Source organism: Chamaea fasciata, unplaced genomic scaffold, assembly GCF_029207755.1.
Source record: "Chamaea fasciata isolate MVZ Bird 193981 ecotype frontalis unplaced genomic scaffold, bChaFas1.0.hap1 SCAF_4, whole genome shotgun sequence".
NCBI lineage: Eukaryota > Metazoa > Chordata > Aves > Passeriformes > Sylviidae > Chamaea > Chamaea fasciata.
This window is the reverse complement of record NW_027094089.1, coordinates 76,581,403-76,595,676: the sequence shown is the minus strand read 5'-3', so window position 1 is coordinate 76,595,676 and position 14,274 is coordinate 76,581,403. Positions and strand designations below refer to the sequence as shown.

Here is a 14,274-nt window from a genome sequence, read left to right as displayed (position 1 = left end):
CCTACCCCGGCTTCACCTCCCTCATCAATCACCCTGTTCCTTGAGCCAAGCACAAAGGGCCTCTTGGGCATTTTGGCAGTGGCATGTGGATGTTGCCAGTCCTCCAGACTCAACCACAGCCTCTCATAGCAGGGAGCTGCTGTCCCGGCTCTTGCTCCTGCTAAGCTGAGCTCCCTGCTGAGGCAGGGGGTGCTGGCAGGAGCCTGTCAGGCTCAGGTGGGCACAGGTCGGTGATCCCTACGCTGGGAATGCTGCACGCCATTGCACCATTTGATCTGTCTTGCTGCTTCTGGCATCACACAGGGCTGAGGAGGCATCCCTCCTGCCCTCACTGAAGGCAGCATCCTTTATCCCACACCCTCTGTTACGGAGTGGTGCCCATCCAGGCACAAACTCTGCTCCCAGGGAGATGCCAACATCTGTATCCCTTGTCCTCCATCTGCGGCCTTGGGTAGGAGTTGATGGGCTGAGCCACGACCCAGACTGAGCCAGCTCAGAACCCCCCACACCTCTGAGGTGAGCCAGGTGTGGGAATCCACAGTCAGGGAATCCACAGGGCAACATGGAGATGGTTGGCTCTCTGCTGTGACACCCAGGGGGTTCCCACTCCAGGGCTCAGCCAGCCCAAGGAGAGCCTCAGGGACAGTTTCTTTGGGACTGTAAACACGGTGAAATTCTCCTTGCTTTATTAAAGCCAAAGTAGACAAGAAAATGCAGAAGAAAACAAAAAGCATAAAGATAAATGGCAGCAGTTAGACTTTGGTATTTCTTAAAGCCTCTTCTTCCCCATTTCCTGCAGCAGCTCATGAAAATCTACATGGAAAATAGCATTAGTTCCCCCAGCAAATACACACACACAGGTGCTGCGAGTCCTGGCTCCCACATTTCTTGGTAATTATATTGTAGAAACCCTTTTGAATGGACAAGTTGCAGAAGTTTACTGTGATACTGAAGAGACACCAAACATGACCTCAATGCCCCTGACAGCCCCTCAGTCCTGGGCTGGGGGTGCTCCCTGTGAGCTCCTGCCCTGCTCAGCACTCGCCATCCAGAGCAGCTTCACACTAGGTGACACACAGGGAGCAGGTGATACATGGGCAGTGTCCTTTCCCTGCTCCCCCACTTCCCATTCACACGGTGCTCCCACCAGCAAAAGAGGATGGGCAAATCCCTGTTAGGTTTGGCTTCTTTCCAGTCTCCCAGCAGATGAACGCCCAGCAGGACACTGCCACACTCATTAACCAACGAAACCTTCACCGACAGGAGCCTGTGTGAAGCACAAAGCTCTCCCAAATTCCTGTTCCAACTGCTTGGAGCTGTCTTAAGATGGTAACATCATCTGGGAATCACCACTCATCTGTTCACTGAGCTCTGCCGTCAAAAGCCAGGGAAATTTCCATAAGACAGGAATGCACCAGCTGAAATTTTTTTACTGGTTCATTTGCAAATATCTGTAGCTCACACCAGCATTGAAAATGCCAGCAGTCCCCCGTCACGGGGGACCATCTGAGAGCAGCAACCTGCCAGAAAGTTCATCTATGGATTCTGTTGCTACCAACATGTGAGGATTCAGGGAAGAGCAGGATCAGAGCCATATCTAGAAGAAGAACGAAAACCATTGCAAAGAAAGATCCTCCCCTTCAATGGGGGCTTTTCCCCCCACTCCTTCATAAAATGAAAATCCCATCAAAAGGTTGGAAAGTATCAGGGAAATTGTTTGTTTTACTCAAAGTATGTAAAGGAGCAGCTGCACCATGATGGCATTTCCTGGAGAGCTGGGCACAGGGTGGGCAGAGGGCTCTGGGTGGGCTCACTGCCCTGAGAGGGTGCAAAGTTTGTTGTTTGTCTGTACCAGCTCAAGGATCCTTTGTAGATATCTGGGTTGGTAACGCCAGACCATGTCACAGCCCATGATGGCATGTGTGACCCTGGCACCAGCCTGTGTGTGTGCAGTCACTGACAGCCTGTCTGGGTCTGAGCAGGTGGTTTTGATGTACTCAGGATGTGCAGGAAGAGGGGAACTAAAATACCACAGGGCACATAGGCTTGGCCGCTGTGTGTGTGCTGGGGACAGGCTGGGTGTGTGGGGTGGTGTGTGTGTGTGAGATGGTGTGTAAGAGATGGTGTGTGTAGGGTGGTGTGTGTCTGGGGTGTGTGTGGGATGGTGTGTGTGGGGTGGGGTGTGTGTGGGGTGGTGTGTAAGGGATGGTGTGTGGGTGATGTGGTGCATACAAGACCATGTAAACGGGACAGAGAGTGCACCATGGTGTCCTCCTGGGCTGCAATCAGCCACTGCCATCAGCAGGAGCTCTGTGTGCTGCTTCCAAGAGCAGGGGGTCTCTTGGTGCTTCCATTCCAGCCCCCCAAAACGCCATGGTGGCATCAGCCAGTTCCCACTGCCACCTCCCCATGGACAGCATTCAGAGAGGAGTCCCATGGCCCCACAGGTCCAACAGACCCTGGCCTTGGTCCTGGCTCCAGAACACTCATCTGCTGGCATTGGAAAAAAACAGTTGGGACAAAATATTAGGGACAAATGAAAGGAGAGAGCATAGCTGGACTCCCAGGTCTGCAGAGCCTTGACAGGAGCAGAGCAGGTGTGGGGGAAGGGGCTGAAGGTGCAGGGCAGAGGCTGCAGGTGCCCAGGGGAGCCAGGCAGGTATGAAGTCCGAGGGCATCAGGCACTTTCAGAGATGGGTTCAGCTTTGCCAGGGGGCAGCAGCTGGCGAGGACAGGAATGTGACTGCTGAGCACCCGGGGCTCTGCAGGGCAGACTGAGACCCAGCTGGACAGGCCAGAGGAAAAACATCCCAGGTGGAAAAAAGGAGCCAGCTGCCGTTGGGAGATTTCCAAGGTGATCTTTCTTGGCACACCTTCCACTGCAGCCTGTCCTCTCCATCACTCATGTCTCAGCAGCACAGGCAGGTCCCAGGAGCGAGCCGACCAGAGCTGCAGGGCCTGTGAACTCCTCAGCCACAAACTTGCCTTGTTCCCCAGCTCTGCTCTGCTTCTCTCCTGCAGTGTTTGAACTTATCTTCTTCCCACTACTATAATGCAAAAAAAAAAAAAGTCCGGAAGGAGGCTGGCAACATAACCCACACCCAAATGTGGAGCTGCAACCTGCTTTGTGTTGTGTTCTTTTTATAAAAATCACCACAAACCCACCCATCCCTGGCACTTCTCCTGTTGTCCCACAGCCCTGGGCTGCTGGAGTCACAGTGACAAACAGAGGAGAACACTCAGACGTGGTGCCACTGCCCCTGCCAGTCCCTGCCCAGCACCATGAGCAGCTGGAGCCAGACAGAAGCTGTTCAGTCCATAGGTACCTCAGGGAAAATAGTAATCTCAGGAATCCCAGCAGGTCTGTCACTGCCTGTCCCCTTGGCCACCACCGCAGAGGGATTCCCCAAGGCACTGCAGGACAGTAGTGCAGAAGTAACAGGCAGGAGATGGCTGGAATGGGGGTGGCAGCACGGGGGTCCCTCTGAAAAGATCACTGTGTGTGGAAGTAGATAGGCTTGACTTTTCCAGACAGGATCTTGGGAACCTGCACAGAGATGATCTCGGCCATCATTTCTGGGTAGTCCACGCTCACCATGTGTGCCTTGATTAGGAGATCAAATGTAAACTGATGCAGGTCCTTGGCAATCTGGGGAAGGAAGAGAGCTGGTTAAACAAGTCCCTGGGCAGCGCTTTCTCTGGGAAGACACATGACAGAGGTCCCACCTTCCCTGGGAAAGGGAGCCTGGATGAGACTATCTACTGCTCTCTCCAGCTGCATCTGAACTCCTCCGTGATGGGGAGGTTGCTCCAGGGAAAGATCATTCTCAACGTGTAAAGTTTCCATTTTATATTGTTTCTTATGCATTTAGATGGACATTATGTGTATAGACAGACATTTCCCTGTCCTCTCTTACCGGATGGACGGAGTCCAGGACCTTGGTGAGCTGGTAAAACCTCCGGGAGCAGGAGGTGGGGTTCTTCCTCTTGCAGGCAATGATGCGGTCAAGTTCCTTAATGTAATTCATGCGGAGCTCATCAAAGAGCTTCTGGTTCTTCAGGCCATCCACTGGAACTGGGTGGGATAGGAGGGAAACAGTGAGAGGAACCCACAGAGTAACAACAGGAGAGCAGGAGGAAGACTGAAGCAGAGGACATCCCCAGCCTCCTCATGGGAAGTGAAAGTCCAGGCACAGGGAAAGCACCAGATGCCTCAAAGGCGATGCAGCAGCAGGTGCTGGAACTCTGTGGAGGGAAGGGTGTGGATACTTACTAATACTGAAGAAGAGAAGAGCCTTCATACAGAGGAACTCCTGGGGTGTGATCTGAAGCCACCCAAATTCCTGGGAGAGGTGCCGCATCCTGATGCACTGGCTGTACATCCTGGATTTGTGCATGCGGTACCTGGCAGGGTGAGACAGATACAGATGGCACAGCGACCAAAGTGCACATGTGATGGGGAGGACACTCCCTGACCCAGCAAACCTCCCTTGCTTAGCACACCCTGCTGCCAAGGGCCCAGCTCTGTCTCAGCGATGCCACATGCAGGAGTGGAGCATTTTCCAAAATGCCTGTGTGTGATCCTCGCTGGACACAGATGGCTAAAAGGGACTTGCAGCGTTTGTCTGAAGAGTAACTGCAATGATTTCCCAAACATTTCTGAGAGGGATGTGAGGCCGAGCTGGAGCTCCCAGACAGGTGGAGGTTTGCCTGCTGCTGTGCTTGGTTATTGGGTTCAGGCTCTTCTATCTGGGTGCCAGCAAAGCCTCCCTGGCTCTAAGCTGATGGTACACCAAGGAGAGCCCACCAGGATCTTACAGTACACTTTGTCTCTGTCTCTGCTCACTCAAGCTGCCCAACAGAGCTGGAAACTGGAATTCAAACACCATAGCAAAAAGGCAGAAATGGAGCAGCCTCTCACTCTACACCAGCTTCTGCTGCTGCCCTGGTGGGTGTCAGCCCAACCAAGGCTGAGGGAGCAGGCAGAAAGACTCGGAGAGGCATCACAGTGCCCTCACTGCTCCTGGAGGCCACCATGGGTGGTGGCAGTGGGGAGCAGGCTGGGCAGAGCCAGGGTGGGCTGGGCTGAGCTGCTCCAAGTGTAGTTTGTCACCTGGGCTGACCCAAAGCTCAGCGTTAGGCTGCTGTTGTTCCACACTTACTCATTGAAGACCAGGTCTGGAGCGAAGTAAAGCATCCTGGAATTGACGTTGGTGAAGGATCTCCATCCCATAGCAAACACCATCAGGCCCATCCAAGAGTACTGGATTATTGACATCTGGTCATCCACATGCAGGTTGCGAAATCCTAATAAACAATGAGGGAGGGATATTATGAATTACTCTTGGGTTCCTGCAGCTTCCAGGGCTGTTTCCATGCAGACTCCAGCTCTCCTGCAGCACTTCTCTTAGGACATGGTGGTCATTCCACAGCCCAAGCTCAGCATATGTCCCAGGATATGAGTCATGACATGGAGCTCCCACCTTGACTGGGAATCAAGAATAGACAAGCACAAACCTGCCCCTAGAAGGGAAGATATGTGACTTCGGACACGAGGAGGGGAGAGAGTCCCATTAGGGCTTCTCCAAATTTAAGTAACTGAATTTTAATGTGACACCTAGAGCCAGCAGGCAGCAATGAGGTCTCCCGCCGTGGTTACAGGTGCTCCAGTTTCTGTCCCATACACACTGGAAGGATCTAATGACTGTGGGAATGAGTGTGGAAACCTCAGCTGCATTGCAAAGGAAACAAAAATAGCAACTAATTCAAATTACCATTCCCAGATGGCAGCCCAGAGTTAAACCCCAGGCATGCTTACACCACCTCCAATGCTGTTTTTTTCACCCTACTTGTAAATAGGCAACTATAATTGAGTTTCAAGGCAATCATGCATTATTTCAATCAAATATTAAAACACTTTAACGGCTCCAGCGTATAATTACAACCCATTGAGGCAAGGATCTCTATGGTTTGGAGAACTCTTCAAGGCAAACAAGCTGGAGAGTGAACCTTGCCCAGATGCCAGCCTGGCAAAGTCAGTGCTGCCCTGGGGGGCAGCAGGGCAGCAGCTGACACTGCTACACACTGAGGGGTTGGGCATCAGGTACAGTTCAGGAGAGTAAAACCCTCTGATAAGGGGATATTTATGATGGAAAACATTTTCCAAAGCACTCTCCCTTTCCATCAGCACCACTGCAGTGGTAGAGCCTCATCCCCAGATGCCAGGTGGTGGTTTTGGCGGTGTCTCTGTGTCTGATCTTGGTGTCTGGTGTAGATAAGCCAAAGAGGAAGCAGGATTTGTCCCTGGTTTTACAAGCCAAGTGACTCAAGAACAGCAAAAACAGAATGGGCTACTCTGCATTTAAGAGTATTCAAACCAATATCCCATTGGGAGCACCAGTCTAGGGGGCTGCCAAACTCCTGGGAATGTCAGACGCCTGCCCACAGTTTATCACCACAGTTTATCACAGTTTGGCACAGAGTGGCAAACTTACTGTGCCTCAGTCTCCTCCTCTGGTTTGTATCACCCCACACATACGAGGAGTGGGGTTCCTCTTTTCTGTGGTGTCCCCTGAGGAGAGGAGCCAGAATGGAGCAGGTGGCAGGAACTGGCCCCATGCCCCAGTCTCTGGGATGTTGGGAGGTGATCTGGGTCCTGCTGTGCCCAGACTGAGCTCAGCCCTCTGCAATCCCACTCGCGCAGTTCCAGGATTGCAACATGGAATAGGCAGCACATCACCAACCTTGCAGTGACACCTTGCAAATCCAGCTCAATAAACACATCAGTCACCAGGACGCTCCATTTACTGCACCTGCTAACCAGCATCTGGAAAATTCCTGACCCTCATTACCTCTCTGAAGGCATCATAAATATATCCCACCAGGCTATCACATGGGCAACCTGAGTGACTGCCAGGAAGAGCCCTTTGGGATTCTGCATTGCTCTTCTGCCATGTTACAATATACCCTTTCCATCACTTCAGGTGGGCTCTGGGACAGAGTTAATCCTGGTCTAGAGGGCAGTTCTGCAGGGCTGGCAGGCACAGCCTGGGAGCAAATCCTCCATGGAGACAGGGGGAGAAGAGCAGGACACTGCGCCCAGACGAGTTGCAGCCCTGCCATGGGGGGAAGTGCCCTGTGCCCACACGTTATTGCTGGCCAGGGGCTATCTGAACCCAGAGTTTAAGTTCCAACACATTCCATCACCCCTCAGTTCCCTCTCCCATCATCAGCCCCTCTAGACACAAGTCCCACGGTGCTACAGACTGCTCCCCAGGCAGGGGGCACACACACTGCCCATGGAGATGGTCCCCCAGGACCTGTGTGATGGGACACGGGCTGCAGACAGTCCCCTTTGCACCTGCCCCCAGCAGTGCAGATGGGCTTTGGAACTGGGAGGGGATCTGTTTGCTTTCCTTCTCACCTGGCAAGGCCTTTGCCCATTTGACCACGTAGACCAGCTGCCTCTCCCCAAGCTCATTCAGGCTGGTCAGCAGGTTGGAGAAGGAGTCAGGCTGGCTGTTGTCATGGCCAGCACACACCACACCGGGCTCGATGGCCTCCAGGACGTTGAGGAAGATGGGCTGGCACTCGTAGCCATCGATGCGTGTCATCACCAGCTTGGGAGCTTGCTCCTCCGTGGGGCTGGATGAGCTGGCACCGTCCACCTCGTCCTGTGCCTTCAGGTTACCCAGCTTCCTCAGCTTGCGGGCTGTGGGAAAGGTGCGGTATAGAGTGACACTTAAAAATATATTTTAAAAAAAAATAAAAAAGTCAGGGCTTCTTGGCTCCATCATTCCTACAAGGAAAGGAAAAATGATGACCAGCAGCAGCTCCTCCCTCTGCCCAAGGAGTGGCCTGGCATTGCAGCTCTCGCCCAAGGACGAGAGGAGAGCACACTGCGTGACAAAATCCATTTCACTGTTACTCTGACATGGAAAAGAAACAACTTCATTTACATCCTCAGCCATGACTGGTCTCTCACTCCCACTGAGAAACAGAGGAAGATCCAGGGAAAAGAGAGAAGAGGTTTTGACTTGACTAAAACAACTCTTCATATGCAATCAAAAAGGAGTAACACAAGATGATAAACTCAGTACAGGGTCACGTTCGAGGGAAAAAAAAAACATTGCACTGGTGGTTCCAGGGCTGTGTCTCTGCAGTCTGCCAGCTGCCCCAACTGGAGGGACTTGAGGGGGAGCAGACCCAAGCCAGGTGGCCTCACTCTGCTGTGCAGCCTCACCAGCCCCATCAGCAGTGCAGGCAGGCTGTGGAGAAACCACACCAGCCAGTGACTGTGCCTGTGCCCAACACAAAAAGGTGTTTTCCTCACATGCCTAGCTCTTAACCACAGCTGCTGGTCTGCCTGCAAGGCACACCAGCACTTCAGAGGCGTGATGCCAGAGGTCTTGCAAGTCCATGTTTCCCTCATTGATACCAGCATGACTTTGCCCAGCACAGGTGGCCTGCTACTGCCACCCCTCACCAAATCCAAACCTCAACTAATTGAAGGACAGAAGCCCATGGATTCCTTCAGCAGGGAATACAGCATCAAACCAGTTGTCCTTGGGGTTTTGGCTCCTTCGTTATGTGATACTTATCTCGAATTTCCTTTCAGCTGTAATTGGAAAAATAAGCAGCAAAACATAAAAATGTCAAGCCATAGTGCAGCTCTGTAAATTAAGTCCAAAAGTTGATCTTTAAGCATTGTACTCCGGATGATCTGCTGTACGGGCAATGAAGACAGGCTTCTCCATAAAAAGGGAGGAGAAAGGATTAATAAAAATAAAGCAGAGCGAGAGGAAAACAGTGCTGCAGCACAGCTTGATGGCCTCTGGCCATCAGCCACTCATTTGGTATAGCCTCCTCTCCCTTGCCTCCAAAATCACAGCACTGCCAAGGCCACCACTAACCCATGTCCCCAAGTGCCACATCCACATATCTGTTAAATCCCCCAGGGATGGTGACTCCACCACGGCCCTGGGCACCCTGTGACAGGATTTAGAAATAAGCAGTGCCCCAGGTCATGTGTGTGAGTGAAGCCAAACCCACATGTATAAAACACACACATGGTTTGGTTTAAATGTTTGGGGTTTTTTCCTTAATATTTAATTATCTAGTATGAAAAGATCACAACTGAAGTGAGTAGACAGCAAGCACCTACTGTGCTGGCTCTGAGACTGCAGCCACAAACCAGACTCCTCTGTGACAGTGGGTGATAACTGGGCTATTAGACAGGCTTTGGGTTTGTGCATTCCAGGAGCAGCTGTCCCACAGGTCACTGAAATACTGACAGTACCAGGTGGAGAAAACCTTCAGAGGTAAAGACTGCCTTCTACTCAATCACCTGTGACAAATCCCTTTGTGGTTGTGGCTCCTACTCAGCAGGTAATATAAACAAAAGTTTAAAAATTGAAATTGAAGACATCTGTAATGTTTTTTACTCTAGGATGAGCTAGGCTGGGCAGAAGTCTACATTGCACTTCTTTGAACCAATCTGAGAGGAACGTTAAGACGTGTGACCAATATTGGGATGTTCTTGCTTGGCTGTCAGCAGGGACAAGGGGCCCAGGGAGTCCCGAGGCACAGCTGCAGCACAGCACTGCCCCAAGCCCTGCAAGCTGACCTGGGGGTCTCTGGGGAAGTACTGGATGGATCTGGAAAAAAGCTTAAAGGACACAATTATATATCAAAATAAAATATTCACCAGAGCAAGAACTGCCCGGAGCACACTCAGAGTGATAGCCAAAGTGATGCACATTTTAAGCATCTCCCTTACAGACACTACTAAAGCTCTGAGGAAGGAGCACTCTGGGCTCCAGCACCAACTTTCATGATGCCACAACTCAGGGAAGTTATGGAGACCTAGAAGAAGTTGCTCTCACACTGGCTAAGATGGAGAGATCCTGCAGCCCCTGGCAGCACACATCAAGCTCAGCTGCCAGTGGGACACTGAGGAGCTGAACAGGACTTGATTTATATCCTGCTGCCCTTTGCAGTTTTTAAGAACTTCACACATGGCTTGTCAAAACCTGAACCTGTCAAGCTATCAATCTTGTCTGGCTCAACAGTTTCAGTTGATAATAATAACATTACTGTTTATAGCAGACACATTTAAGAGATCTGAGTCAGACAGGTCCACATGAATGAAAAGAACTTGAAGGATGTAACAGTAGATAACATTGCTGAATGATTGCAAACCCCCTAGTGATACATCTCAGAGGCAATTATAAGTGCTGAAACAACATCAGACAGGTTTGTTTCTTACACGGCTGGGTCATAGCTACACTAACCCTAAAACCAAACTTAAACATTTCTGCTCAACCAGCCCGTATGGCAATGTAGGGATGGGAAAATAGGGATGAACGTTAAGGATGTTCACTGAACAGATGGACTGAGATCAGCAGACAAGGGCTGATAGGTGTTGGCAAACTGCAGAAGCCATGAGGACACTAAAGATTTGACAAAACGCCTTGGAGCAAGGAGGTAAGGAATGTCACTTGTGTGGCTGTGTAGGAGGCAGAAGGGTTATTGAGTCACAGGTGACAAATACCCACTGTGGGGACAGAAAATCAATAAAATTAGGGTTTTTAATCAAGCAAACCAAGTTGTAATAAAGATACAATTGCTGTAAGTCAAATTCAGACAAGATGAAAAATCAGATACATCCAACATAACACTGATTGTAACTACTGCAATGGCTCAGCAATAACGGTGTCAGATTCCCCCTGGCTGGAATTGATCACATCAATACCCACTGCACCGGTGAGACATGAGCTCTGCTCTGCCCTCAGCAGCTGAACCTGAATTAGGACTAAACACAGCTATGCCTCAGGACTGGGCTTTCACAAGCTTTTGCCTGTTACTACAGGAGATCTGTAGCCTTACCATAAACAAAATGAAAGGAATTACACGTGTTTTGAGGTTTTGCTCCAGCCAGGACCCACACAGTTGCAGCTCGGGTGGCTGCCAGCTCTGGCTGTGGGCACTGTAGAGCTTGGAGTTCCCCACAGAACAGGCCCTGGCACCTCGCATGTTCCCCGGGCTAGGGCTGGCAGGATTCCCGCAGCCGTGCCCATACCAGGACATTTCCCAGGATCAAGGCTGGAAGAATTCCCACAGCTGTGTCCATACCAGGACATTTCCCAAGCTCAGGACTGGCAGGATTCCTGCAGCTGTGTCCATACCAGGCTATTTCCTAGGGTCAGGGCTGGCACGATTTCCACAGCCATGCCCATACCAGGATATTTCCTGCACTCAGGGCTGGCAGAACCCCTACAGCTGTGCCCATACAAAGGACATTTTCCAGGCTCAAAGCTGGCAGGATCCCTGCAGCATCTTCCCTAGCAGCAGGCACAGGGATATTTGGTACAGGCCAGCACACCAGCAGGACCCAACACACTGAAATAGCCTTATCACCGTTTCTTGCCTTTTTTTTTTTTTTTTTTTTGGGGGGGGGAGGTTTGTTGTTGTTGGGTTTTTTTCTTTTCTTTTCTTTTCCCTCTCTACGGAGAGAAGATCCTGGTTAGTGGATACCAGCTTGCAGGTCACTGTGATCTCAGTCAATAGTGAAGTGCCTCAACACGTTGCCATCCTGTTCCAGAGCAGAGCCTGCAGAAGGCATTCAGTGTGTCACCTCCCCCGCCTCCTCCTCCTCCTTCTCCTCCACCAAGAGAGCCGCAGGGCTGCCGGGATGTGCCCCCTCAGTGACTGTAATTAACCACCAGTTAAAAACAAGTGGTTGGAGCTTGGGAGTAATTTCAAATGCCCTGCCTCCACTGTGGGAGAGGTTACTGTGGGCAACCACAAGCTTGCCTGTTCGTAACAATTGCCTTTAAGCCGACATCCAAACCAAATGTAAAATAGACCAGGCAGAACAGGTCAGGGTGACCCAAAGAGCTGAAGAAAAAAGAAGGGAGCGGGGTATCCGTATTAGCATTAATTTTGTCAGTGTGTCCTGCAGGAGAGGGTTGCACTGATGTATGTCTTCTCCTACTTAAGGAAACTTCACCAGAAAAAAAGCACTTAAAAATAAGCTAAGAAAAGGCAGTTAGGACTGCACTGCCTTTTGGGGCCTTTGGGGATAAATTAAACTAAACCCTCTGCTCCTTGGTGTGTCACAAATCAGAGCCACTTGAGTAACAAAGCCCTTCAAGACAGCACTGTTGCAGCCCGGCAGTTGTGGAAGCTTAGCCCATCCCAGCAGTGGGGTCAGGATTTAACCCAAAATGCTGACACACCCAGCCAGTCTGGGCTGCCCCTGTCCCCCTGCTTCTCTCTGCAGCCCCAGAAGCCTCCTCAATCCAGGGCTTCCCAGCAGGAGCAGGTCTGTCAGCCCCCTTTTCCGGGGTATTTTCCTCCTCACTGTAACATCACAGAATCACAGCGAGGTTTGGGTTGGGAGGGACCTTAAAGATCACCCAGTTCCACTCCCTGCCATGGGCAGGGACACTTTCCCCTGTCCCAGCTTGCTCCAAGCCCTGTCCAACTGGCCTTGGAAACTTCCAGGGATGGAGTAAGCAGAGCTTCTCTGGGCACCCTGTGCCAGAGCCTCACCACACAGGGAAGGATTTCATCAAATGAACTCAACAAAGAGACACCCAGTAATCAACACTAGTTTATACACTATGAGCAGAAAACCTCAGATTTTGCATATTGGCACTCTGTCAGTTGGGGTAGGGCTACAGGTTTGGGAACAGAGACAAATTTTAACAAGAACCCTCCCAGGGACACAGGAGCAGCAAAGGAAAACACTGAGGTTGTAATTTCACCAAGAAATTGTGCATTTCTGCCTTGGAATAATCCCATCAAAACAGGGGAGTGCTCTGCTCTGAGGCTCCAGGAGCCAGAAGCAATTCACACTGCTATTTACATGGGTTTTTTTGGTTTTTTTGGGGTTTTTTTTTCAAATTAACAAGGTTTGAAATCCGGGAAAAGCGGGTTTCCTGAAACACAAAAGCTACTGAAATTCACAGTTTTGGTATTAAAACCCTGAAGATGTTTCCTGAGCGTTTTACCACCCTCCATCAGCCTCATTTTCCAGCCACTTACTGACTGTTCATGCCCCAAGTGACATGCAGGGACCCAGGAGGGGACCCAGGAGGGGACCCAGGAGGAGACGCAGGAGGGGACCCCGGCCGTACCTCCAAGAGTCATCCCGGCCTCGTAGCACTTCCGCAGACGGCAGGAGGGACAGTTTTTCCTCCGGAACTTGTCGATGGTGCAGTCGTTCCGGCTGGCACAGAGGTACTTCTGTTTGCCTAAAACACCAGAGGAACAGAACACGGGTGGTGGGTACAAACAGAGACAAGGGCTGGGCTCTTTTGGCTCTCTCCTAAGGGCAGCCTGGAGAGTTTGGTTCTTGTTTTTTAAATGTCATCCATTTATTGCATGGCTTTTGGTGGGTTTTCTCCCAGACCACCAAACCCCACTGTTTGATCCTTCTGCCACAATACTCACCTGTCAGTCCTGTTATAAATACATACTGTAAAGTTGGCTTTTCGCAAGATGTGTGCTATATGATTAATAATGTTGTGGTAAGGATATAAGTTTTTTACTTCTGCTATTAATAAAGTTAGACATAGTGGTAGTAGTTGATATAGTACACTTAAACTGTCTGTTTGGCCGGGATAACATCCAATGAACATGTAAAGAAGACCCTGCTATTGAGATACCAACTATCAGCATCTACCATCTGAAGAAAGCATGGACCAAAGCCCAAACTGGAGGTGATAATGAAGACACAGCCAAGAAACACGCATGCTCTAAAAAGGTGGACCCAAGGTGGGACCATGCAGAACAGCTCCTGGAATATGGAAACTAGTTTATGGAAAAATATGAATACTCAACAGACTGATGCAATAGAAAGGGTATTAAAAGTGCGACTATGATATAGTGGTGTGTGGCTATACACACACCGGCCGTACTTTGCTTTTTTTATCTTTTTTTTTTATTATTATTTTATTAAATCTATTTCTTAAAATTTACATAGAAAGTGAACCTCGTTTTTCACAGTCCCCTTATAACCATGATGCTGTACAGACCTTTTGGGGACTGAATTATTTTTTGTGCAACCCATTAATACCAGCCGTGTCTGTTGTCTCCAGGTTACAGATATTGGGGTTGGGGAGCTGCTGCTCCACAGGTGAATCTGATGTCACCCAGTCCCCTGGGATGTATCTGCAGTCAGCCAGGAGTGAACTGGGACCAGCAATTCCCTGTACGGGGGACCTTGTGCAGCCATGGGTTTTGGGGAGGTGCAGAAAATTCAGAAGT

General features: G+C 50.4%; 1 protein-coding gene across 1 annotated transcript in view; it reads right to left on the bottom strand.

Moving 5' to 3' along the window:
- Positions 1–669: 669 nt before the first annotated feature.
- The window catches only part of AR (androgen receptor), a 38,655-nt gene continuing 25,050 nt past the window's right edge, over positions 670–14,274 (bottom strand). The window contains exons 3-8 of the mRNA XM_066182129.1: positions 13,143–13,259; positions 7,424–7,711; positions 5,163–5,307; positions 4,274–4,404; positions 3,918–4,075; positions 670–3,649 (exon numbers count right to left, since the gene is read on the bottom strand). Coding sequence (XP_066038226.1) covers positions 3,494–3,649; positions 3,918–4,075; positions 4,274–4,404; positions 5,163–5,307; positions 7,424–7,711; positions 13,143–13,259 — 995 coding nt within the window. The 3' untranslated portion in view covers positions 670–3,493. The remainder of the gene's footprint in view (positions 3,650–3,917; positions 4,076–4,273; positions 4,405–5,162; positions 5,308–7,423; positions 7,712–13,142; positions 13,260–14,274) is intronic.